Raw genomic sequence first — 27,194 nt, 5'->3', positions numbered from 1 at the left:
CGGTAACACTTTGTGACCACACCAACAAGAACTACGTTTGGCCACGTTGGATCTGCGCGAGTATTGTTTGTCGAGTTCCTACTACCTCCTTGTTTTCTTCAGCCTCCTGTTTACGATATTTTGGATGTAATTCCACTGTGAAGCACTAGATGGGGGCCCGTGGGTTTAGTTTGACACGAAAAGAAGATTGAACATTTTAGCTCATTGACATTTTTGCTCTTCAATCCTGTGTTTTACGCCCACAGAAAGTGCCGACCGTATAGCTTGATTTTATCATTTTTGTTCATGATTATGTTTTTGGAAACCCGAGCAAACCATCTGTCAAATGTTGCCTCGACCCTTCGTGGCTTGTTGTGTTCTTCCTTCCTCTCTTGAGGTGCTTGACACAAACTCCTCCAGTTGCATTTCCACTTCCTCTCCAGTGTCTTCTTCCTTTCTCGCTGTTTACCAAACATGGCGCCGTCCTCCTCCTTTTCCCTCGCTTTTGTCTGTGCTCATCTGTGGACAAAATGGCTCTCAACTCGTCGTCATCCTTCGCTGCTTCAGGAAATCTTCACGCTTGACCATTTAAGAGACATTTACAACCCATTTTAAACAAAATCGCTGACAAATCGGAAAAAATTCAAAATAAATCCGACAGTATGCAGGTGTCGACAGTAGTTTTGAAGTTGTATATCACCATTCACCACTAGATGGCAGCAATTGAAGTTAACTGTGAAGCACACACTTAACTCTTTGCCTGCCAGACGTTTTCAGAAACGGGACGTCGCCAGTGCCAGCCGATTTAAGCATTTTGACTGATCTTTCAAGGTCCACAGAAAATGTTGTGTTTGGACCATGGAAACACACATACTACCAAATGAAAGATTGGACTCTCATCTGTCATCAGAAAAAAAAAGTTTGTTTCTACTTTATTCCGTTCTTCAGCAACAATAGAAAATGGTTAGTTTCACCGAAATTCTCTGTTTTGAAACAAAAAGCGGAGAAAAAGAGCTTTTTGTGAAACGATGTTATTTCATGCACTCTAGTGAATTGTACACTTCTTTTTGTCCATGAATGATGCCACAAACACCTAAATAGTGCTTTACTTCTGTAAAACGCTTTCACCAACAATGAAAACGTGTTTTTTGATTGCAAAATACGTTTATTTCCATTCAACAGTGTAACAATTTGACAAAACAATTTCACAAACTATTTACAAATGTGTGCAACTGTGGTACTACTTACAATTATGTGGATGTTTCAAATACAGTTTTTCTTTTTGTAACGCTCTCCTGCGTGCAAGGAGAGGGAGCAGGATTCGCACAACAGATTACTTTCACTTTCATTGTCCGTTTCGTGTGCAGACGTTACACTTTCTTGACGGCCTTTTTTTCCGGGGGAAATAAAGCAAGTAGCAGACTGTACACACTTCCTCCGATGAATATGCATTGGACTCGGGGCACTCTCCGTCGTCCGATCGAACGTACGCCTGAGCGTGCTCGGTTGTGCTCCGCGTTTTACGGTGTTAGCATCGCTAGCCCGTGAACCTTTTATGACGTCGTCATAGCCGCCGCGTCAGCGCTTCCAACTTCGCCGTCAACCTCGGAGTCACCATCATCATCATCGATGATGATCATCGTCATCAATGTGCTCTTTATCGTTGGTCGATGCTTTTCGTCGAAAAAAAACGGCTCTAGCGTGAGCTGCTTGCAACCGCCATTATGGCTTCTTCAGCCATTGTCCCCTCAACACTCTAGCCCCGCCTCACGTCTTCTGCTGACGCCCACCCGATCTTGTCAAAAGAGAGTCATCGCTGCCCCCTAGGGGCCAAAAATAGTCATTAGGCTCACTAGACCTGCTTGAAACTTTCAGCACAGCTCCACAAGGCTTCCCTGCACCCGTTTCAAAAAAAAAAAAATGGGTGGACGTCTTTTAACGTCTTTGGCGCTCCTCCGTAGGTTTTTGCAGAACGTCATTTAACGTCTTTGGCAGTAAAAGAGTTAATACAATAAAAATAAAAAGTAGATATAATATAATATAATGTTCAACGCGTAGTCGTCAAATAGAAATGAGCCGGAAGTTGTGGTACTTCTAGATGGTGCAGCAGCACATGTGGGCGCCTTAGTTGGGCACCTTCTTTGCCTCTTCTTCTTGTTGTTAATTGCGCAGTGTTGCCGGCACAACGTGTTTCTCCACTGAAGGTGCGAGACGGGACTTGCCTGTAAAGTGAGATGACTTGAAAAGGGCCGAGCTGGCTTGCGTGCACGCAATCAACGTCAATCTAGCGGCGGAACCGCAAACGCTTTTGGATTGTGTTTTGCCGGCGTTTTGCCCAACAACTGTCTGTGTTTGTATCCTTCACTCCACCTCGACACTCACGCATGCCTCACTGCGTGTCCACATCCCTTTGGGGGAGGGGGGAGGGGGGGGGTCTGTATGACGGCTGTGTGTGTGTGTCGGCGGTCGCGAGCGCTTCACGCTTGACCTTCCCCTCGCCCGCTTTGTGCGCGCCGTCACTTTCGCCTTGAGTCTCTTGACCTACTTGGTCATCTCGCAGAAAGCCACTTAGACGAGCTCCCATAATACCAACCTCCGTGCGTGCGTCCACATCTGTCTGGCACATCTGTTGCCCCCCCCCCCATTCCCAATCCACCCCCAACTTTCAAAAACACACAGCTCGAGATTTAATCCGCCCACAAAACGACGATGATTGTTGCTTTTTATTGAATTCTGGGACATCCGTTGCCAGGGTGCGCTTCAATCCCTCTCTTTATTTTGCTTTAATCCAAATCTCCTGAGATGGGACGTGTGTTTTTGCATCTGCGCACACACATTTATATAACGAGCAGTTCCTTTGGAAAAAACAAAAGCAGCGAGGATGTCATTAGGCGAAGTACGGAAGGTCTCGCGACAGACGTTCCAATCATGACGACTTCTTGTGGTGGTAAAAAAAAGAAGAAAAGGAATCAATAAGCAAGCAAACGCATGACATTAAAATGTTGTAATGTAAAACGTATCAGGTTATCGTGTGAAACTTATCACGTTAGTAAATGAAACTTTGAAAATGTATTTATCATTTTATAATGTCAAACATGACATTCAAATGTAAAGCTGATCACATTATAACATGAAATGTATCACATTATTATATGAAACGTATCATGTTTAAAACATTCAACTTATTAAAATGTGAAATTCATCGCTTTATAATGTCAAAAATTTGGGCAAAACATTCGATATGCATTATAGTTGTTGAATATTGCAAAATCGATATTGCAATATTTAACATTTTTATTGTCTAATGAAAGAATGACATTTGTTTTCACGTAAACAAGCTCAATGAATTATTACTTAATGAATTGTAATTAGCCGAGATCAAGTTTTAACGATTGGTTGGTGATGCACATTTAAGTCATCAAAGCATGCAATTAATTCCATATGAAACTTATTGCATGTCTTTGCGATATCGATACTTTTTCGATACATTGCCCAACTCTAGTAAAAATAATCCTAAAATGTGGAATTGATGACATCATAACTTGAAATGTTTGATGCTGTGGGAGAAACGTTTCACAAAGTGAGTCAGCGGGTTTGATTGTTGACGCTTGAGTGGCTCACACCCGCGTCCGTCATTCTCTTGGACAGGTCGTCGTCTTCATCATCATCATCATCATCATCATCATCACAACTGGCCGTCTGACACAAGACCAGATGGTTGCGGTGACGAAAAGGTGTCGCGTGGCCTGCACCTGGCGAACCTGCAACCTGCAAAGCTGCTGCTCTTCCTCATCCTCGTCTTCCTCAGAGTGGAGTAAGTGACGACTTTGCGCTTTGCAACAACTCACAACAATTACACAAGAACACAAAGAGCTTTTCCTGGCCAGGCTCTTTTGTACACGGAGGACATTTTGTGATCTGCGGCGGCGACTTGACATGGAATTGAGTTTGAAAAATGTCCTTTTTGCTGTTGTTCCAAAATAAGATGCCGTTGAAAGCAGTTGAGCTCGTAATCATGCGTTTTTTTGGGTAGCCTCGCGACGATGATCAAATGAGATGTTCGACGTTCGTGGCCCCCACTGGAGCGTTTGGGGGGGGCGGTTGAGGGAATCGTTTTCTTACCGGGTCCAGGGGGGTGCACGGGGCGATGGTCTTGAAGCGGGTCCCCGTTGTGGCGGCGGACGCTATTAACCGCGTGGCCGCGGCTAAAGTGGAAATCATTTAGGATAACAATTGTCATCAGAAATGAAAAAGATTAAAAAAGTGTTCTTTAGAAAATGAAAAAAATATTGCACGTCTTTGAAAACAAGCAAATGAAACCCCAAAAATGGTATAAGGAAATATGTTAAATGTGGAAAATATTGAACACAATATTTGATAGATAAGGTTGATTTAATGCAATCTTTTTATTAGCGTACAACTTAAAATATCGCTTCTGTATTAAACATTTTGATGTTTTTACACACTTGAGTTACTTGAGTTGACATATTTTCATCCTTCATAAAAATCAACCTGACGAATATTCGCTCATATTTGCTCATAAATGTCGTCTTATTCTGCTTTGAGCTTTTTGTGCTTGCAATTGTCAGCTGTCAGTCAAAAATGGAAGCGGCTCGACGTCATCGTCGCGTTTGAGCTCATCAGAAAATATGGACTGGAAAGCAGCAACAAAAGTGGACAAAGTGTTGCCTCTTATGTTGACATATTTGACGAGTTTACAAATGAATCTCCCCAGTTAATGTTATGGCATCAAAACAATCAAGTGCAGGTTGTGTGTGTGTTGTGGGCTAGTGAAAGTGTGTGTGAGAAGCATTCGTGAGAATGGATCCAGGTGTGCTGCTGATTCTGTGGCAAGCAAGTTTGCAGGTGAGCACAATGTTGTGCTGGTGGCGCCTCCCACTCGGTGTTGTGCCGGTGGCCCCTCCCACTCGGTGTTGTGCCGGTGGCCCCTCCCACTCGGTGTTGTGTCGGTGCTGACGGTTGCATGAAACCCGTCATTAGCCGAGTTGCAGGCTAGAGAGCTCTCGGCGGGGGTGGGCTTTGTTTCGGGGGGCCGGCGTCTCTTTACACGGCGCCCGGCGGCCATTGTGTGCCCAGTGAAAGGGCCCAATGGCGGGGGGTCACAGGGGATGACGGGGGGATTGGGGGGTCACTTCTTGAGTAGTGGTCAGTGAGAGAAAGGAGAATTGGGGGGCGCGAGGGGCTTTTCTACAGTTGTTGTCGTCCTCTCATCCAGAACGAGGAGGTTGGGGTCACTTGTTCCTCCAGCAAGAGCATCTTGCCCCCCCCCCCCCCCCCCCAAAAGAAGAAAAGACCGCGTGGGGGTTGGCCTCCGTCAATGGCGGCGTGTCCAGTCAGGACCTTTCGGACCTTTCGGGTCACGCAGCTGAGAGGAAAATGAGTTCCCCATTTTGACAGCGGTTCATGAACGCACCGCCAAGCGCGCCCGTCAATCGCGTCCTCGCTCGATTCAGGCAAAAGGATTGACAGCGTTCGTCAATCCATTCATTTGCCACTTAAAGGATTTCTGATTAGTTTGCGGTTTATTTCTAACTAGCGCAATACGTCCAACTCGACATCACGCAGAGAACGGAACCCACGGCCGTCCAAAAACTGCAGTTGGCAAACACCTCATCAACTTGATCGTTTTCATTAGCTTGCTTTCTTAAATCCTTTCCTCAGTCGTCTTCAATGCATCATTTCAAACTGCATCCCCACACGCGTGCATTTTTTAAGAAAATGGCCATTTTTGATAGTGGCACAAACCTAAATCTAATCTTAAACTAATATTAATCTAAATCTAAATCTAAATCTCATCGGACGTCTCTTCATGACGCAAAGTCAACATTGCAGCAAACGACGACCGTTTGTGTTGATTGGTGTGCAATTGAGGTACACGTTAGCATTAGCACGCTAACGTCTGCCACCGCGTTCGCCGCCCCAGCTGCTTTTCCCGCAGCTCGTCGGGACCAATTACCGACTCCATTAGGAGGAGGCGGCAGAGCGCTGATGACTTTAGAGGGCCAATAAAGATCTTAAACGCGCGGGGGACAGCAGGGGGTGCGGGGGGCGCTTTACAGACAGGGGTCACCACCTCGCACCCGGCCACTGCCTGGCACCGTGTGAATGTGTGACACTGCTTGTTGACACACATAAACTGTCCAGCTGTCCAACAGATAAAGGATACGTAAAGGATCAATGTTAGGTGCCAAAACTCCACCCCACGGATGGCGCAGCCCACTTCGTTTACAAAAAAACAAACAAAACTAGCCCTTTATTCATAATGATCACTCTCGACAACCATTAGACACTTGAAATGTCATGCAGTACAGGCAACCCTCCACCAGGGGAAACCCGGCCGGCGTTTGGGAAATCCCACTCAAGAGCTTCCAGCGTGTCAAACAAAAAGTCGTGTTTGCTGAGCGAGAACCAAAGAGTGTCACAAGTGGATGTGAAGATGGCGGAGGTGGGGGGGGGTGTGGGGGGGGTCTTCCTTCTAATCACTTTCCCTGCTGCCTTCGCGGGGGGGTTTGAGCCATCGGGGTGGGGGGGCTGCGCTTAAGATCACAGCTCCACCCCCCCCCCCCCTTTTGATGGAGGGCCCGCCCGGGGGTGCCTGCTTCCCTCCTTCGGGGCTTTTCAAGGCTGATGGATAACTTCACAAGAACAAGAAGAAGAAAATGAGCGAAATCCATCACAACAAACTGCGCTCGTGACAAATAAAATCACTCGCACTGCAGAAAAAGTCAACTAGAAAAGAAGAAAAATCAAATCAAAAGAGGAATATGTAAGCAACGTTATCTCCTAAAATTGCAGGGAAAATGTTGGCCAGATGGCAACAATTGCTCACAAGAAAGAGGAATTCAATTCGGAATAATCAGGAACGTTTGATGGGAGAAGATTTTCTAAAACAAAAAACAAAAAGTCAGGAAAAATAAGCAAATGTACGTATGACTCCATTTATTAATTTCAACTGATCATTGAAGTGAGAAAAAAACAAACAAATAAATAAACATTTAATAAGATAAGAAATATGTGAATCAAAAGTCATCTTTTAATGGAACAACAAAATATGACTTGGTAAGATTTAAAAAAAAAAAAGTCAACCGAGTGCAACAACTCCAAAAGAAAGACAAAAAGTCATAAAAAGTGTAAGATATTCTGTCATTTAAGCAAAATCATCTCCTATAGAACCAAAAGGTTTTCCTCCATATTAAAAACAATGAGGATGATGATTCAATTTTTCTTTATTTATTTTTGTGTTTAGTTTTATGTTTTGGGGCAGGCTATGTATGTGATTTTTTATTTTTGGAACTTTTCTCTTCAATTGCTTGACGATTTTGCATTAATGATGTCATCGATTCCTCATTTCAATTTTTTCCCCCAAAACAAAATCTTCTCTGATCTTAAATGAAGTCGTCAATTCCTCCCGCAATGACTTGATTCTTGTTTTTGTTTGTTTGCTTTTGTCCGTATTGTCCGTCTGTCCGTCTTGTTCTTGCTACGACTCCCTCGCGGTCTCGCTCGGCGGCGTTGGCTAATGTCGGAATGTCACGTTCCCGCCACTCTCCCGGGGGGGGGCCGAGGCGGAGGACAGATGTGGAGGTCTTCCTTTCCCAGCATTCCCCGGGGAGGGCAGCGACAGGTCTTAACACCCTCCAGGAGGCTGTGGGTTGGCGGGGGGGGGGCTTGTTGTCCGAGCGGGGGTCGCGTATTGCCGGTCAAGTGATGCATAAGAAATGCTTTGTTTGGACGGATTCGGGTGGAAGGAATTGACTGGATTCGCCTGTAATTCGCTTCTTCCCTTTTCAAATGGCCAAAAGAAAAGAAAAGGCCGTTTGCTACGTTATTACATCGGCAATATTTTCTTCATGGCGGTTCATGCGTTTCAATATATCGTAATACATTATAGACCGCCGTTATTTGGGGGTGATAAGAAATATCATTGATGCACATTAAAATTCGTTGCATGGAAAAAAAATATCGAAACTCCCCAAAACCTCCCCCTCACAAAAAATTACGTTTATTTCCAAAAACTAAAAAAAAATGAATACACAAATGGATAAATCCGTGTTTGCCGCACCGTGACTCTATGGGGGTCCGTTGTATTGTGGGGGAAAAAAGAAATCATCATCCAAATCGATCGTGTATCCTTAAAACACATCAAGTTTATTCTGTTATTTGCGTTTAATGATCTATGAAACATTGAACGCGTGTTCAGAAAGTATTGCGGGTTTCACTTGTTGCGGGGACGGCCTGGAACGGAACCCTCGCCAGAGGGTGTGTTTACATGAGACGGCTTTTCTAGTCATGTTTGCTACTTTTGGAGACGCAATCGTCAGCAATCGTCAGCACGACGACGCGCGCTCTAGAAAATGTCCGGCCGGTCCACGACACGCTAACGGATCAGGAATAAATCGCAAAAGGTCTGCTTTGTCGTCTTCTGTCTTGCACGGCTGTTTGGACATGAAGTCAATGTTGGACAATTTGACCTTCTGACGACGCGGGAGCAACAAAAAAGTCCGTGTTATGGTTTCCTTCTGGGCAGCGGCAAATGTCACGGCACTTCATCATGGCTGCGCAGTTATTTAGCCAGACAAGACGGTGCCAAGCGGGCCTGCAGCTCGTCGGGCCCGATCTGCAAAGCCGACAGTCACGCGGGAAGACGTCTTTCTGATGATGTTGATGGGCAAAGTCGGCAAGAAAAATCATTTCCAAAATGCTGCTTAATGTGCTGACGTCACAAGCAAAGAAGCCAACAAATGAGCTTCCACGAGTTGACGTGAGCCGGAATATTGTCAGCAGCGGTAACGAAAATAGCCCAACAATTCCCATTTGCGTCAAGACCATCCTTTTTTTAGGATTATACTTTGTGGACCAAGTAAATGCCTTTTGAAGCAGCTACTTTATCGAAACAGACACGTTCCGATATTTTCCAATGGAAATATTGTACTTTGACGATGACGACCGATCACGAAAACAGTCAAGACACTTCTTGCAATGAAAGAGTCGCCTTCCCTAGAATGTGTTGGTGTCGGGACCGCGCCGGATCCGTTCAGGCCTCCCGGCGTGCCCGGTCGGCACGGGCCGTGAAAATGGCCTCCATTTAATTAGCCACGCTTGAGCATTGAAGCCAAAGGATCAAGAGAGCTTTGCCGTAATGGATTGGCTCCACTTTGGGCTTCTTTAGAGCTCGCACGTCGCCTGCTAACAATATAACTGGAAGCACATGCCACTCAGACCCCCCCCCCCCCCGCCCCCCTCCCACCAAAAATACAAAATGTCACTCTGTACGCTAACATGTATTTCCGTTCAGTGTTATGAATATTTATGTGTAGCGCAACTGGTGCTCACAGAAAAGCTAGGAAACTTTTCCATTCTTTGGTCATCATGACGCCGATTTTTCTAATTGTTCTGTGTCACAGCCAGTTTTGTTTTTCTTGGATGTTCCTTGAAGCCCGAATTGTTTGACTTTGTCTTGTCTCATTTCATCTCATTTCCATTTGAAATTCTTCGGAAAACATTTCGGGTCAAATTTGTGGTCAGCTCAAGTTGAGGTTTGGGTTCTTCTTTGACCATGGCTTGAATTTTCCTTCAAAATTTCGGGTGAGATTCTTTGTAGGCTTGTCTTGTTTCTCTTTTCCACATTTCGGATTTGTCCTCAACATTTGGGACATATTCCTTTGAATTTTGAGATCAATCCAATTTGATCTTTTCACATTTGCGGGATTTTCAGTTTCCGATTCTTCAACATTTGGATAAAATGTTTCTTGACGTTTTAGGTCAAATTCCGAGTTGAACAAATAACAGAAGTCAATCTTGCGCCGTTTTTCTACAAACTTTTGAATTTGTTGGCGTACCAATGACATTTTTGCTTTTCCATTTTCAGGTTGAGATTTGTTTGTTGAAATTAGAGTTGTGTTTGTGTTGTGGGACCACCAAAGCATGCAGGTTTGTCTTGATGAACTGAAGTTCACCTGAAAGAAGCTTTGAAAGCGTTGCTGTCCCGAGCATTTGTCTTTGCGACTGGAATCTCAGCGTGATGAATTGGAGGCATCGCTCAGTCTATTAGCATCCTTCTTGTCGCTGGGATAAAGCCGTCTATTGTTGCGGCGGCGGCGGCGGCGGCGGCGGCGCACACTGCCGCCATTCTTTGTCCGTGTCTGTACATACGAATTTCAAGCTTATGGCCACGCCAATTGCGGGCTGGCAAGTGCGGCGAGGCCAGCGAGGACGGGAGGTGACGTTCGCACCCGAGCCCAACAAAGAAGTCCATCAAGAGGCCGTGACACATGCTCGCCGCGCGGACACTCTGCCGTTTGTCAGCACGCATGAATGGAAGCCCAAAAGCGGCGGGCGGGCGGAGGGACGGACACCAGCAGCGGGCCGACGGGCCGACGGGCCGACGGGCATGGCCACCACGCGGCATAACGGCCCTTTTCACACTGCTGCAACAGTGACCACATTGTGCCCGGGCCAATCAAAGGCCGAGCGTGACTCGAGCCGCCACGCACGCAATTCGCAAACGTGCGCTCGCCGCTCAGCAAAACTTTAGGCGGGAAACGTCCGGCGTTGGTGGCGGCCGCGGCCGACTTCGGCCGATGATGCAACCGCGCGGCCCACCCGGCTTGACGTCAAGGTCGGATCTCGTTGAGCGGCTGGCGAAGGTGTGCGCGCTTGGCCAATGTTTTGGGTTTTCTTCAGGGCTCGTTCAAGGTTGCCAACTGTTGCAAAGACGTCCACGTTACGGAACCCTGGTCCTCCCTCCTCCAACACAGCTGACTCAAATGATCAGCAAGTTCCGTAGAAGGATCTTGTTCATCCAAGCGGCTCTGGAGGACCAGCGTTCCCGAACGCACACTTTCAAAGACTTGAAATGTTAAACATAAAAGAATAAATACATTTCTCAGCAACAGGAAAAACGTCAAACAAAATGTTGACTATTTCCCAAGCAGATTTTTGTCTTGTCAAAATCCAACTTTCTTCTGCTCACACTTTTACATTTTCTCTTTATTTTACTCATGCAATCTTTTCTTGTAAACATACAATTAGTTAGCATTTTCTCATCAAAAAAATATAAAAACTCTATTTACCCGACATCCTATTTTCTTGTATAAATGTGACTTCATTGCCACAAATTGCACCATTAAAAAAAAAAAAGGATTTTGGCTTTATGGTGAAATAAAATACTTTTTTTTTCCTGCTCACTTTTTTTCCCAGCAAACATTGCAGCTTTGTTTCTTTCTTCCCAAATCTGCATAAATGTGTGTGTGTGTGTAACAGGGGATTTTTTTGTGTGTTGGCCGAGAGAAGCTCGGGCACTTCATCTTCTCCTCTGCACTGCCAAAAAGGTCAAAGGTGAAAAGTCAGGGCGATTGGGAGAATTCCGCGCTGCATGCCGACGGATCAGGTTTCAAGGGTGGGGGAGGGCCCCCGAGGGCCCCCCGAGGGCCCCCCGAGGGATAGGTGCTCTCTGTGCGTGCGTGCACGTGACAGCCGTTTTTGTTTTGCGTGTGTGCGCGTTTCTTGCCTTTCATGCGCGCGTGTTGTGTCGGCAGCCGCATTTGCAACTTTCTCTTGATGTTTTTTAGGAAGCGCGACACCTCGGCACGGTGACCTCGGCACGGTGACCTCGGCACGGTGACCTCGGCGGCGTGTCGCATTGTTGGCCCACGGCGGCTTCCAAATAGGCCTCAGATCCGTTTTGGGCCGCCCGGCGTTAAGTACGACGCCGGGCGCCTTTTTCTTCTTGCCTCGTAATCGACATCGGCGTGCGCACGTTGCGGGATGCCTCCGAACGTGACCGTGACCAAAAAAATGACAGTTGGCCTCTCACCCGCGCACATGTTGGGATATTTACCATCAGGACTTCCTGTTAGCCTCGGTCACGTTCTGAAGGTCCTCATGCAACATGTTGGACGTATCGTTCATTGTTCAAAAGATGTTTCGTCAATCGAGGGAGTCGAGGAGAAGACGTGGGCAAGAATGAAGATAGGAAATAACAGGAAGATATATTGAAAGGCGATACTCGCTCGCATTCATTTGAATGGAACCCGTGTCCCAGTGCGTGTTGAGAGCTTCACTATTCACAACAATTTAGGAAATTAGACATTTGTTAAGGATTGACTCATTTTTGGTGAAAATTCCTTGACGTATTATTCAAGATTTTTTAAGTGCAGAAATTGGTCGAGTGACAGCTCAGATCTCAAAAATCAAGGCATTCGCATCTCAATTTTTGGTGCGTATCTCAAGGCAAAAAAAAAAAAGGCTCGAGTGACCGCTCAGATTTTTCAAGACCAAGAATTCAAGGCAGCGCTGAATATTTAAACACCAAAAAGTCCATTTTGTCTGCTAGCGTAATGCTAACCTTGTAATGTGTAACGCCTTTGGTGGGCTAACAGAAATGAGCTTCGAAGTTGCGCTCATGAGAAACTTCGTACTAAATTCAGACTTGGGCAAGTTTGCAACGTTTGCATGAAAAATGTGTGACAATGCGCGGGTTCCGTTGTTTTGTCCCGCTTTTTGTCGCCGCGGCAGACAAACCAGTTGGAAAGCGGACCCGAGCCAGCTTGCATTGATCCGCCGCAACAAAGACGTCTTTGCCGAGTCATCAATCAATCGCTTTGAAAGATTTTGCAGAAGCTGCACGCATTCACAGGCTGGCAGATACGAGGCTCGGTGGCATTGCGGGCCTTTTGTGGCTCCTCATTAAGCAACGTGTGCTCCGGGGCCCCTGGGGGGGGCTGGCCGGGGCCTCCGCTGGGCTGATGACCGCAGCTGCGTCTGCGGCGCCCCCCAAACACAATACAACACCCGGCCGGGACCACCGGCTGGAATTGAGTGTATTTACCTTCCAAAGTGTCAAAAAAGAAAAAAAAAAAAAAAGAAGATGGTGGTCGCACGCGTACGTAGATACGTCTTTTTAATCAGAAAAGAAAAGATATATAAGACAAATAAATAAATGCAATGTTACTAATTGTAAGAATAGCATTTAGTCCAAATGGCATTAAATGGAATAAAACATTTGATCAAATAAAATAAATGTTACTTTTAAAGTTGAAATGAAGATTGTCAAATACAAATGAAACATGAGATGTTTGAAATGTCACTGTTGCAAATAACCTCCATTCGTAGTTTCTCGGCCGTCGCATGTGTGGGCTGCGGCTCATTTGCATAAAGTCACGTCAGGCGCACAAAAAGGCTTTTTGTGCGCCTCCGCTGCCGCTTTGACCTCCTCTGAGAGACGCTTTTGTTGTCCACGCCGCTGCCGCCGCAACGGTCCACTTCCTGTCCCCGCCGCAGACGCGCAAGATGGAGGAGGAGAAGGCCACCAAACTGACGGCCCGCGGGCCCGGCCCGGCCCAGCAAATCTGATGATGTGGCCCAGACGTGCGAAATGGATTTGCTCTTTTCTTTTCGAGAGAAAATTACAAACATTTCTTCACTTTGATTGCTTTTGCAAGCTTTTTTTTTCCCACAAAATGATTGTGGAGAGAGAAAAAAATTGCCCTTTTGTTAAAAAGTGAATTCAGAGAATTCTTTTTTCAAATATTTTTCAATAATTAAAGAAAGAGCCAACTGTTTTTTTTTTTTTTTTTTTTATAGAAAGGACTTATTGGCAACACAGCAACAATTTTTGATCTTAAAAAAAAAAGTCAATGCAATTTTGCGGCATCTATTTGCGGATTCTCGTATCGTATTTGTTGAGATATAAACTCAAAATGTTTTTCACCGTTTCAGTTGACCGCATTTTTTGAGCCAAAATTCGAGTTCCGTTTTCAATTTGCTGCGTCCGACTCGCCGATGCACTTTCAGCGGCAGTTCAAAATCCAAACGCATCTTTTCATTTCGTCTCATTTTTAACGTCATCGCTTGGCGTCGGAATGCTGCAAGTCCGCAAACAACAACAAGTCATTTGTTATCCCGCTCGCCGATCGCACGAGAGAGCAAACGGGTCATTGATGGATCGCCCCAAGCCGTGTAAAACACGGGACTTGACCCCTTCAACCCCCCCCCCAAGTCTTTTGGGCTGTTTGGAGTGTCGGGATCAGCGCATAATGGAGGCCACTCATTTGCCAAGAGGGGGCTCGTATCTTTGATGCCAAGTCCCCGCCGAACAATGCGGCCTTTCTGCGGCGGGCGAGAAACTGCTCGCGGGGGTTCCGGGCGAAATGGAGAAAACGTAAACGGGGGATTAGCTGGACTATTGCCCCCCCCCCCCCGACTTGTCAGTGACGTTAATTAGCGTTAATTAGGAGCCCTTCATTTAGTGCCTCACACTCAAAGGAAGGGCTGCATTGCGCGCGCGTGTGTGTGCGCGTGTGTGCTGCTTTGAGATATGCATTAGTCAAGGTTGCCATATTGAAAATCAACTCAAGTTCCTACCCTAGTGATTAGGAATTCCTGAGAAGGATTCCAAGCACAGTCCCCAAACACGACAACAGGATATCTGATTTCGTGAAACGATGAATCAAATAACAAAAATGGCGTCCCACGAAGCGACTGGCTGCGCTGGGAATCACACAATCCTTCCCGACTCCTTCATCACTGCAGATATTTTGATTTGGCGGACTAAACGGTTGACCCTAAGGATGAAACGATTCATCGGTTAACAGCTCAACTAGCCAATGAAATAACGTTTGAGAATCATTGCCTCGTTCCCTCATCACAAGAAATGGATTTTTAGAGAGTGGACTTTATAGGGCAGAAACCATGAATCGACCTGTTGGGCGGCACCGAGCTGCATTGAGTTGAGATGAAGCCTAATTCAACAGCAAGAAGAAGAGGCAGAGAAGGTCCCCAATCAAACCCCTTTAATAGTTCCTCCAGAGAAGAGAGAATATCTGCGCTCTGTTTGTGTGGCTGCGCCGTGTGTGTCACGTAGAAGTTGTTTGAAACGTTAGAATTGTCGTAACATTGATGTCAATTCCTGCTTTTGGGCGAGTCCCATCTGGATTGGGAGGGGGTGAAATGGGGTCCAGAAGAAGGAGAGGAGGAGGAGAAGGGGGCTTTGGCTTGCTTGGGGGAGGAAGGGGGGGGGGGGGGGGGGGGGCATTTCTCTGTGGCCAACACCTGGTATCACTTTATTAACCCTCGCCTGTTCTGACCCCTGAGAGGCAGGGAACTGCAGAGCCCAAAGGGAGGGGAGGTGGGGGGGGGGGGGTCCAAAGGGTGTACAGACGTCACCGCGCGGCCTTTGAAGGGGGAAGCGTTGCGCAGCCGCTACTACGATGACTTTACCAGTACTCTGACCCCCTTTGACCCCGAAGCCCCTAGCCCAGCCCCCACCCCCCCAAACCTCCTCCAGCCGAACTGCCGACAGCTGCCGGCCGCCATCGCCGCGTCGCATCGCGGCCGGCGGCGGACGCAAAGAAGGCCAGCGCAGAAAGGTCACCGCTTGGTCAGAGGTTTTTATTGGGCGTGTGGAGAGCCGAGCGGGCCAACGTGTTAAAGACCACCGTCTGAGTTTTGAACTGCGGGGAGGGGAATGTGGCCTTTTCCCACCCCTACACACATTTAGCGGTGAGAGGAGTCGACCTGGGCGCCGGCGGCGCTATGTTTAAGTGGCGAGGAGTTAAGTGAAGTGACGCCCCCGCCGCCTCCCCCTCGGGCAACAAGCCGCCTCCCCCTCGGGCAACAAGCCGCTCACTCGCTCAGCTTTCAACATCATTTGTCTTCGTGCGTTTGTTACAAGTGTTGATTTTTGAATTTAGTCTCAGTTTTAGTCCAATTTCAAACACACTTGTTATTTTTTAATCTTAGTCAACCTCATCCTGTTTTACCTTTTAGTCAACTATAAGTTGAGCATTTTAGTCTGAGAAAACTTCATTTTATTCGTCTAATTTTAGTCAACAGAAACTGTCAACATTTTTAGTCTAGTTTTAGTCAGGACAATCATTTTACCCTTTAACATTTTTTTTGTCAGCATATATTAAACATTTCTATCTAATCTAAAACTACTTCACATAAAATGTCCTCTCATCTTTTTGATTTAAAACAACTTCAGTATATCAACAAGTGGCTATTATGGCTACAAGCTGGCAAGTTAGCTAGCATTAGTTAGCAGTCAGATCGACATTGTTTGAACGTTAGCCTATAGCTGTTGCGCTCGCTAGCTTCAGATTTGAAAGGAGGAGCGTCGCTGTGCGTTCGTGACAGATTAGCAGAGACGGGATTTTACAAAATCAGAATTTTCCTCTCGTTTTTCTTCGTGAACTAAAATGTCCGTAGATTTTAGTCCAGTCTTTATTAAGTGTGCTCAATTTCATCTCGTCTTTATTAGTCGATGAAAATGCGTACTGATTTAGTCCCAATGATTGTTTATTAATGGAGGTTTTAGTCTAGTCAAGTCTAGTTTTCGTCCGGTGAAAAGCGTGTGTTGAGGAAAATATTTGTATTTAGTTTACGTTAACCTGCTGACCTGGTTCGAGTCTTCAATGAAGCAAAAACTGGAACACCCATGCAATGATTCCAACCCTAAACTTCAGAACTATGAGGCAGACCCGTGAAGCGCTCCTCCCCATGTAGCTTGGACACCAAGTCTCATAAATCTGTATGAAAAGTTTGCCTTTTAAGGACTCCTGGAAATCACCAAATTTGAAACCAAAGTGGGAGACTTGATGGTCTTATCTTCAGACTTTGTTGTGGCTCTCTTCATCAGACATGCCAACCAAATGACTGTCTTTGGGGTCTGAATAAAAAAAAAAAAAAAAAAAAAAATCAGTTTACTACTAAGCCAAAATGGCCGACATCCCATTTCCTTTCGGGCATGTCTTCTTGAGATGGTTTTGTGTGTCTTCTCATGACAGACATGCCTACCAAATTCCATGTTGCTCAGTCAAACCGTCCTCTTGGTCAGAATTTTCAAAACAATGAAAAAGACAATCTGCAATTATGGACACTCGGGACGACCTCGGCTGTCCTCGCTCGGCTGTCCTCGCTCGGCCCGCTTTATTTGCTCTCTCTGCGGGTAATCTTCGTCTCACGGCAGCCCGCTTGGAAATTCCGCCGGCGGACGTCATAGCTGACAAGATTAGCGCTGATCCAATCTGACGTCACCGTTCGAAAACCTTCAATGAGCCGCCGATTAGTCGGTGGCACGGTCATCCGGGATTTCCACAAATAGGACGTGTAAGAGCGGGCTGACCTTTCCATTAACATCAAGGGGGGAGGGCTAACGGGCGGTCTCGTGCCGGATGCGCACTTGGCTTGAGGTGCAAGTTTCACCCTCACTCACAAATCATGCACGGAGTAGAAGTGATCGAGTAACCCTAACGATAACTTCCAATACATTTGGAGACGTACAACAGAGAGACTTGAAACAGACAAACACCTGCCTAAAAAGAGGCCTCGCTACCTTAATGCTAATTAGCATCGACGCTATCAGAATTGCTGGAAAAGTCACCGGGAACCGCCGCATGTCGTCGTTCGACAACCTTCAACCAGCACATTTTCTGTCATTCCCAATTTCCCACCAGGCGACCGATCCCTTTAACTTGTGCGTCTAGAGTTTATCGTCAAGTCATCAAGTCCAAAGTGTCTTTGCATGCGGCCGGGACAGATTACAGGCTTTCTCCCGGCTTGAGTTGGGCGGACGTCCAAACTCTGATCAATGTGGATATCATTTTTTTTTTTAAACGGGAACACAAAGCAAAGGAGGTTAACACTCCGAGCCCGACTCTCTGAAGTCCTCCGGCACCAGATAGATAGAGAGATAGATCTTTTCTTTTCTTTTTTTATTGAAGTGACATTCCTGGAGTGGTGGAAACAGAAGCCCTTGTTTAAAGGTGAACCCCCCCGGCGCCCTTCCCACCCCCCACTTTTTTCATCTTCCTAGTTTTGGAGCCTGGGGTGAAAGGTCGAGACCTCCTCCAGCTTCAGAAACATGTCAGGTCATGCAAGCCGCATAGCTTTCCCCGTATAGCCGTCCCCATTCATGCACGCTGCTGACAAACCGGTCTTCCACGTGAGGTGTGAGAGCACGCACACACGCACGGGCGCACGCACGGACGCGCGCACGGACGCGCGCACGGACGGACGGACCAGCCGGTCGGCCGGCCAACGTGTGTGCATGTGACGCCTTCAAAGACACTTGGAAAAACTTGGAACTCCAAAGCATTCCACGTGCATGTTGACTTGATAGAGTTTTGTGTTTTGCTGCGAGTCATCAAACGTTGCAAACAAACGCAATGACCACGTTTGTCACAATTTGCTCTTTTCCACCCGTCGAGTCGTCATGCTTCAAATTTGCTGGCCCTTTTTCACTCTTTGAGGGCGCCATGGCAACAACCAATATGACCTTCAAACTTGAAACCACAACGGCAGACGTTTTGTGTGGGTCTACTTGTAATTAGCATGCCAAAGTTCGAACTTAATGGCCAACATTTTGCCTAAAACGGCCACTTCAAACCAAACTGCTGTTTTTGCAACTTGTTTTTTGAGACTTTTGTTTTTCAAACTGCAATATTGGAAGTCAGAGACAAACCAAATGTTTGCAGTTCAAAGTTGGCAGCAAGTGGACAAAACCATTAGGCTGAGTTTGTGTTATGCAGGTCAAGTTAAAGTAGCACTGCTTAAGGACCACCGGAATCAACCAACCACTTCTAAACAAAATGGCCGACTCCCTGTGTGTTTTGTGGAATTGGCAGAGAGATTCTGACAAAAACATTAGAATGAGTTTGCTTTTGAAGGAACCCTGGAAATGACCAAAACGAGCCTAAAAATGTCCAACATTTTTTTGTGGATGTTTTAGTTTGAATTTTCAAGTAATCCCACAAAATCATTAAGGGCGGGTTTTCTTTTGAAGGACCCCTCATGGAAACTATCAAAATCAGCCAGAAATGGCCGCTTCAAGCCAAAATGGCCGACTTCCTTTGTCTTTTCCAGCATAGGGCTGAATTTTGCACTGAACGGCCATCAAATGGCTGCCAAACAATAAGATGGGTTTTGATGGCCAAATCATCAAACTTCACAAATATGATGAACATTTTTTGCTAAATTCTTCACTAGGTTGCTCCGCCCATTTGTCTCGTATACATGATCCAAATTCAAATAACAATCAGACGTAATCCGCTGGACACATTTGTCATCGAAGGGAATGCAACTTGAATGAAAAAGGCCCAAAAGATTCTAAAATGTCCGCTTCAAACCAGACTCCGTCCGGCATGTCTTCGTGAGACTTAGACAGACATGTCCAGCAAATGTCACCTTAAACTGTCTTTGAAGACCGCTTTTCCCAAATGTCCAGGAGGGAGGCTTGTGTTTTCGAAGCACCGCCGCCACACGGGTAGCGAGCGTAAATTTCCACCAGGACGAACACGCCTGCAAAACTCACAAGAAAAATTCTCAAGCGAGGACGGACGGGAGAATCCCAAATTAGACGAGTAAATAGAGCCAAGTAAGATGGATGTTCCTGTGGCGCCAGTGCCAGTCCAAATAGACTACCGGGTGGCGTAATAAATTGATAGCGATGGGCTGAAAGAAAACATCAGCCAGTTCCTACGTGGGATGATTTAACGGAGGCGGTCCCAAAGCCTTCGCGGAAAACCAGGAAATAAACAGCGATAAATCCAAAGTGTCAGGAAGCAATTAGGACAAACGCCATCAGTCCTCCAAACGGGGGCCCAAGAGAAGACTTGTCATATGAAAACAAGCATTTTTGCTGTGGACGGGGAGGGGGGGGGGGGTGGGCTGGTGTTGGGCTGCCAAGTGTCACAGGTCAGGAGACTGGCCGGGGCCGTCCTCGGCGCTGAGTCGGCAGATGGGACCGCTCCTGCCCGCTGGCCAAAAAGCCAAATGGATCCTGCCGACGCCGAGCTGTCCTTCAGCTCAATCAAACGGTGGACGGCGCTGGCGTCATCAAACATGGACGGGAAAAAGAAGTGCAAATGCCAAACGGCGCATCCGTTCCAAGATCAGGACCCGATACGGCCGAAAACGACACTTACCAGGAGGGATCACAACTTTTGCTTGGCCTACATTTCCAGTCAATTCAAGTCCATTTGGACTCTTTAGGCTGTGACTGTATTTGATTTAATGTTGATTTAAATCCTTTGAGATCGATACTGTATATATAAGCACATCAAAAGGAATGCTTGGTTCTCCAATGAGGTTCTGGTGCTTGTTGTGTGAGTTTGCTAACTCATTTGTTATCTCACACACAAGTTTTACAAACTGTAAGGACCCATTTACAATTTTAGATTTTGTTCAAATGAAATAGGTGTGAGAGTGTCAAAAGTTTGTAAGAGTATTGGAAATGTCTATAAGAGTGTGGGGAGGGTCATAAATTTTCAAATATAAATAATAAGTAATCAAGTAAATATACTGTAACTCCATCGCATGTTTTCAGTCCCACTATTTTAATTAGAATTTTAGCTATTTAGAACTGTTGTGTTTTCGCTCATTTATTTTGGGTGCAATTCCACTGTCAGCCACTACATGGCCACACTATTTTATTTGCAACTGTAAATTAGATTAAAAAAAGAGAGAAAACAGGAAGTATTTCAAGCTCAGCCTAGTTTTTGCTGACTGCTGTCCTGCTTTATTTTGACCCCTTTAAAAAGTGCTGTATGTTTATTTTAATTTGATGTTTTTGGGCATAATTATTGGCGTAGATTGTGAGATGATAAGTTTGTTAGTGTGGAATAAAATGGGATTTGTTTACGATAAAACTAGAGAAAGATCGGTACGCTTACAATATCCTGGTATCTTGGCTCTTGCGCTCTCTCATGATATTATTTGTTTTTATGCATTTGTACAATTTTAAAAGTGTGCTTCAAGAGATGCCTAGTCAGTATTTCAATTGGATGTCGCAGATTTCACTTATTGCAGGTTTGGCCTGGAATGGAACCCTCGTGATAATCGAGGGACGACTGCTCATGCCACGTACAGTCATAAATCCAAAGTGTCAGCAAGTAATTAGAAAAAATACCATCATTCCTCAACACGAGGCCCCACCCCCCCAAAAAGATGTCATATGAAAACAAGCATTGTGTGTGGGAGCGGGGGGGGGGGGGGGGGGGTGAATCTGCTGCCAAGTGTCACAGGTCAGGAGACTGGCCGGGGCCTTCGTCAGTGTCCTCAGCGCTGAGTCGGCAGATGGGACCGGCCAGCGGCGGATAAACAAATAACCAAATAAATCTTGGGGACACCGGGCTGGGGAAGCAACCCCCCCCCCCTCCCCCCAACCACCACTGGCCCCAGGGGGTCAGAGCAGGAACAGATAAATCTTCGCTGCCGCTAACCTCTTAATCAACCCCGATGGGCTGCGAGGAAACGCGGAGGGCCGTTGAAACGGGGGCGCCGCACGTGCCGAGGAAACGCCGCAACGTCAACGCGGCCATCTGGACCGAGATCATTAGCAAACCACTTCGAAAAATAAAGACCAGGAGGACATTTGGCTATCGGGTCACACGGACGGTGGTACCTTGACTTAGGCGAGGAAGATTTTTTGGGGGTCAAAATCACGGGTTTTGTGTCAAAGCCAAAGACGAGCAGGCCTTCTGCGATGTGCGCTCCAGTTTCCGGGAAGGCATCGGGAACGTCAAAGTTGGCAAGAGAGGACTCGCTCTGGAAAACCATTCTTGCCGCCACATCGGGACGCCATGTTTTGTTTTTCTTCGTGGCCGCTTCCTTGTTGGTCAGTCACAGCGCTTTTTGGATTGGCTGCATTCCGTTCACGTCACACTTCACCCAATCAAGTTAGCGTTCTCCACACGCATGAAGATTTTTGGTGGTGTGAATATTTCCGATTGTTGGCCAAACCCGCTTTAGAACCGATGATCGGGATCAATTCATTTTGAACAAATTCAGGTCGTCTTCTAGGACAATCTCCGAAGACATGAGACAGTCGGATGTTGACAGCATTGCTTGGCAGGGACAAGATTGGGACAAAAACCAGCCTGACTGTCTTTTATGTGTGTTTTGTGCCCCAAAGTTTTTCCAGTCGTGAGCCGTCGCTCGGTGGATTTTGTAGATTTGTGTTTGCGCCAGCATTTGTTTTTGTTGACTTGAATCTTGTTTTCCTGTTTCAGGTTTTTGTCTTCGCCTGTTCTCATCAGTCCTGCTCCTTGTGTCGACCAATCACCTTCCTTCAGCCACTCGCGTCTTGTCAAGGTGTGCCTCGTCGTCTCATCAGTTTGCTTCATCTTGTGGTGAGTGTTTTGTTTCCTTTGGGGTTTTTGTGAAGGTGGGGACTTTGCGTAGATTGTTTCCGTTTCACAATTGCCAGGTAACTGCGACTTGAGCGAGGTTCTGATAGCTTGCGAGTCCAAACGAAGAAGAGCCACACTCGCTGTTGCTTTCAGACGTCGATTGAATGGCTCAAGCAGCCAAAATGAAAACACTGGCAAGGAGCATGGGGCAAATGTTTGTGGTCAACGGACGTATAATCAAACATGTCAGTTGAACGTGTTTATCATGTGGACACATCATTTGAATTCATTCCAATGAGGAATATTGAAAGCCGGGTCGGCGGGGGGGGGGGTTAACCTCCGGCAGAACCCGCGGACACCCGCCCCCCCCATCCAGGCCCTCCTTCCCCCGGCCCCTTAACGGCGCTGTCAGGAGGCAGCACTGTAAAGTTTTATGCTTAGGGTTAAGATTTGGGTCAGTGCTAATGGAGTGTGTGGTTAGGGTTCGGTTTAGGGTCCAAGTGTCGGACTTGGGGTTAGTTTGGACGTCCAAGTATGACGCTTGACTTTCAGGTTTGTCCACAGCGTGAGGACGAATGCACGGCTCATCGCAAACATCAGTCAAGTGAGCTGATCCTGATTTAATAAGCTGCTTCTGGGCCCAATCCTGCCCGACTTGATCAGAAGCCTCCAGCGGATTGAGTTTCACGTTAATGATTGGCCTGCAAAGCCCTCAAGGGGCCCCCTTCGGTCAGCGGGCCACGCTGGAATCCCCCTAATAGTGAGTCGGGGGCTAATTGGCCGGCAGGTAAGGTTACATGTGACAGCAATTAAGCCGAGCGTGGAGCCAACTTTATGGCCTCTGGGCAGCTTCACGAGGGGACCCCCAAAGTGGCCTTCATGGCCGCCTTTCCTCATGAAGGCGCTCCAGCAACACAATCTTTATGTGCGCTCTTGCAATCCGTCCGCATCATCTATGAACGTCCCGCTCAAGACAAGGAGCGGAAAAAGTCTTTCAAATAGCAGCCCCTGACTACTTCTTTAATATTTCCGAAAACAAAACAAAAGCCAGGCCTGCCCTAACGCCAATTTCACCGATGGACATGAAAACGGCCCAACGTGTCTTAAAATAGGATGCATGAAAAGTCTCAAAGACCCTTTTGGGATTGTTCAGGAAGTTTGTCGTTTTGGCTCACACGAACCGTTTTGAGTGAATTCCAAAGGCTTGCGCTTCGACAGGATGACGCTAAAGATAATTCCCTGCCCACAGCTGTTCGATCGGTCCACATCCAATTAAGTGAGCATGTCAATCGTAACAGGATGCACAAAAAAAGATGTCGGAATCCAACAAGAAGTCAACCAACTCAAAACCACTTGAAAATGTTAAGCAGAGGCTTTGAATTGGATTATTTACAAGCGTTTTCCAGTCACTCCTTTGTGGATTATTTCAAATGTTTCTTTTGTACACAATTGAAGCGTTTCGGGTTTGGATGGTTTTGAGACTTTACCTTGAGACAGATCAGACATTTCCAACATGTTAACGACACCGATTGCGTGGAAACGAAAGAACTTTCTGTTCCAAGTCGCTCAAGCAAAACGCATGCCAAGACTTTGTCCTTCTCGGCGTCATTTTAAGACGAGAGCAAAATGGAGGACTCGAGCAGCAGATGCTCACCTCCACATGACAAATCTGTGAAAATGATCAGCTTCTTGTTAATGACATTTACAGACAAATAAAAAGTTCCTAAAAGCAACACGTTCTCAAATGGCCGACAATTTGGTCACGCCACCTTTTGTCGTTTGCTCACGTCTGCACTTCTTGTTGCCATATTTGGTCTCTTTTGTCCAAAAGCGACTTCTTTAACGAGGACTTTCGACTTAAAAAAAAAACACACACACACACACAAAAAAAAATGAACAAATGCTTGTTTTTTTTTTCCCTTCCATTTTTGTATGTGTGCAGCTACATTCAAACTTGAATAATAATGCGTGTGTGTTTTTGAAGGATTTTATTGAATCAAAATGGCTTCATGAGGGCCAACAGGTTACGCACGCAGATGTGCCTTAAAGTTCATAGCAATCGTACAAAACATGCACAAACATTTTAATCAACTTGAAAGATTTTTAATTATGATTTTTTTGGGACAAATGTTGTTTTGTGGACACGATTAGCAAGTAAGCAGAACTTTGCACTAGAATCCGAATACCCTGCAGGCCTCGTTTCAAGACCTTCAAATAGGAATTTAAATGCACAGCTTCTAAAAATATAAAGAATGTCATCTATCTTATATGATTAAAAAAAAAAACTGATGAAAGCAACGTCAGAAACTGTAAACAAGTTGTTGAAAAAATTGTTTTTCAAAACAATTTGTCCATTTTCCATTCAGTTCTTTGTTTTGCATGAAACGTTATCGTTTTTTGACAATTATTTTGTTAAATTATTCTAATAAATAAATAAAAAAACCTTCAAAAAACTGTTAAAACACTTTTTTTTAAAGTGCAGTAATAGAAAGCAAAACCATAAGCATTTGCCAATGTTGTTATGCGATGTTTCTCTTTTTTCTCAGTTAATTAAACATCCTGAGAAAAACAAAGATTTTTTCGAAAGTCACTGTAAAGCAAAAGCCTTTTTCTGTTTTAAATATTGAATTCAGCCTAGTTATTTGAAATAACAAACATTTTCCAAACAAATCATGTAAATTCTATTTGCATTGGTTGAAACTTTGCAAAAACGAAAAAACGTCCAAATAAAAAAATCGAAATGAATTAAGCGTCTTTTAAAACTGTTTCAAAGAAAATATGCACAACCCTTTTCAATTCTGTCATAATTCAACTTTTACAATTCCAGGTATAACGAACTCTCTTGATGAAAACTTGCTCCAAAAACTGCACAAATTTTCATTGAGATGTAAATTGATAAAGCATCAGCCCACTTTAAAAGCTGTACGACGATGATGATGATGATGATGATGATGATGATGATGATGATGATGATGATGATGATGATGAGAGAGAAAAAAAGTTGATAACCGTTTTTTTGTGTGTGGTTTTTTTAATGAATCCAAAGTGTCTCCTTCCTAAATAGACTCGGGGCTCCACTGGGACCCCCCAATCCCAGGCCGGGGGGGTGGGGTTCTTGAAGCCTGGCCTTATATGGCACTCATGCCCTTATATGGCTGCCTCAACCCCGCCCCCTCCTGCTTCCCAATGTGCGTTTTGGCTGTGGGAGCTCGGCGCGGCTGTGAGTGTTTTCGGGCCTGTTTTATTTGAACGCACGCTAGAGAGCGCACAGGCACTCGCTCACACCCTCAGCCAGTCAGCCAGCCAGCATCGAGGAGTGCACAGCGCGACGTGGACGTGGATGTGGGTCGGACTCGGACTACTGGGCGACAAACGTGCTGGAATCTTTTGGACTTTTCTCATCGGCGCGGTGAAGCTTCCTTGAATATTTGTTGTATTTTTATTTGGACTTTTGTTGGTCCTTGTTTTGGGAACCCGGGGCGCGGGTTCCGACGTGTTTATGGGTCGGTGCGCGCGCGGCCGCCAGCAGCACCGGGACATCATCCGACGCTCATCGGTCATGACTGACTTGTGAACTTTGATCCCCCAAAGTCCTTGGCCAGAACCGCTCGAGTGCGCGTTTCCTCTCTCGCCGTCGTCACGTGCAGCTTTCCAAAGTGTCCGTGCAGGTAGCATGGCAATGGTAGTAAACCAGTGGCCAGAGAGCATTTCCGCCGACCCGGGCTCGCAGCTGCAGCTTTGCGGCCAGGATCCGGTCGTCGTGGTCGGAGGCGGCGGTAACGGCGGCGGTAACGGCGTCGGTAACGGCGGCGGCGCGCCCGGGACGCCCGCCGGCTCCACGCCGGGCAACGACGCGCTGTCCGGGGACAAGCTGCCCAACGTGGACTGCATGGTGTGCGGGGACAAGTCCAGCGGCAAGCACTACGGCCAGTTCACGTGCGAGGGCTGCAAGAGCTTCTTCAAGCGCTCCGTGCGCCGGAACTTGTCGTACAGCTGCCGCGGCAACCGCGACTGCCCCATCGACCAGCACCACCGCAACCAGTGCCAGTACTGCCGCCTCAAGAAGTGCCTCAAAGTCGGCATGAGGAGGGAAGGTAAGCGCGCTGCATTGCACGCCGACCTCGCGCCTCTCGTTTTGAGAGTTTCTTCTTCAAACGAGCACCGCGATCGCTTGAACTTGTTCGTATTTATTGATTTCTTTTCTTTCTGGAAAAGCAGAGAAAAAAAGAACTTAAATAATAACGTGTGCATGCTTTGGGGAACAAGGTGAGCAATGAAATCATAAACATGCAGCTGACCTTTGAACGTATTAGGGTGACATGCGTTTTCTTTTTTTACCGTCAAGTGACAGCTCAACCATTAAGATTAAGGCTCATATTTATATATATATAAAATAATAATAGTCTTGATTTTTCTTCAAACTGTCATAAGTTAATATCAAGTGGCAACCTTTTTTTTATTCATTGTTGAAGGCTTCGTTTCACTTTTGAATCTCTTTAAAGGGAAAAATTGTCACTCCCCAACTCATCAAGAATGTATTTTAACCTGGTTGTCATAGCGATAAGTAGCAACACTTTTTATTTACAAAACAAACAAACAAATGACAATAACAAAAAGCCATCCAGCCACTCCCAATTTTTTATATTTTACTTTTTATTTTTTTGGGGGGCACTTACGTTTCGCCCAAAATGGTGGTCCAATCCTTTTGGTTCAACGCGGCTCCTGTTGTGTTGCATTAACAACGGGTCACTTGGCGCCAAAAGCAGCAAACGTGTTGGTGGGTGAAAGGGGGGTTTGCCCCCCTTAATTGGTCATTATTATTAATTGACACTCCTTTGAACTGTTTTCTTTCTTTTTTTGTGTGAAGGTGGCTCACATGCAAAATCAGATTTTATTGACACTTATCATCACCTCATTATATGACGTATTATGTCAAAATGGTGTACATGCAAACAGAACAATGTCAAACCTTCCATCACTTAAGGCTAACCGTTGCTCCTCCCTGACGTATCACTTCAACGTACTTCTTTGACACCGATTCCTTGTTTTCAAAGTTGTATCAAG

At 46.0% G+C, this 27,194-nt stretch overlaps 1 protein-coding gene across 2 annotated transcripts in view; it reads left to right on the top strand.

Moving 5' to 3' along the window:
* nr2f5 (nuclear receptor subfamily 2, group F, member 5) overlaps positions 1-27,194 on the top strand; it is a 49,481-nt gene that overhangs the window by 7,781 nt on the left and 14,506 nt on the right. The window contains exons 2-3 of one of the 2 annotated variants that reach the window (XM_077575792.1): positions 3,628-3,793; positions 22,011-22,130. In XM_077575792.1, the coding sequence (XP_077431918.1) occupies positions 3,694-3,793; positions 22,011-22,130 (220 nt within the window). In that variant the 5' untranslated portion in view covers positions 3,628-3,693. Of the gene's footprint in view, positions 1-3,627; positions 3,794-22,010; positions 22,131-25,346; positions 26,225-27,194 lie in introns of those variants that run through there. The other variant, XM_077575791.1, reaches the window with a different exon arrangement.

The sequence above is a fragment of the Vanacampus margaritifer genome, chromosome 9 (genome assembly GCF_051991255.1).
Source record: "Vanacampus margaritifer isolate UIUO_Vmar chromosome 9, RoL_Vmar_1.0, whole genome shotgun sequence".
Taxonomy (NCBI): Eukaryota; Metazoa; Chordata; class Actinopteri; order Syngnathiformes; family Syngnathidae; genus Vanacampus; species Vanacampus margaritifer.
This window is presented reverse-complemented; position numbering and strand designations above follow the sequence as displayed.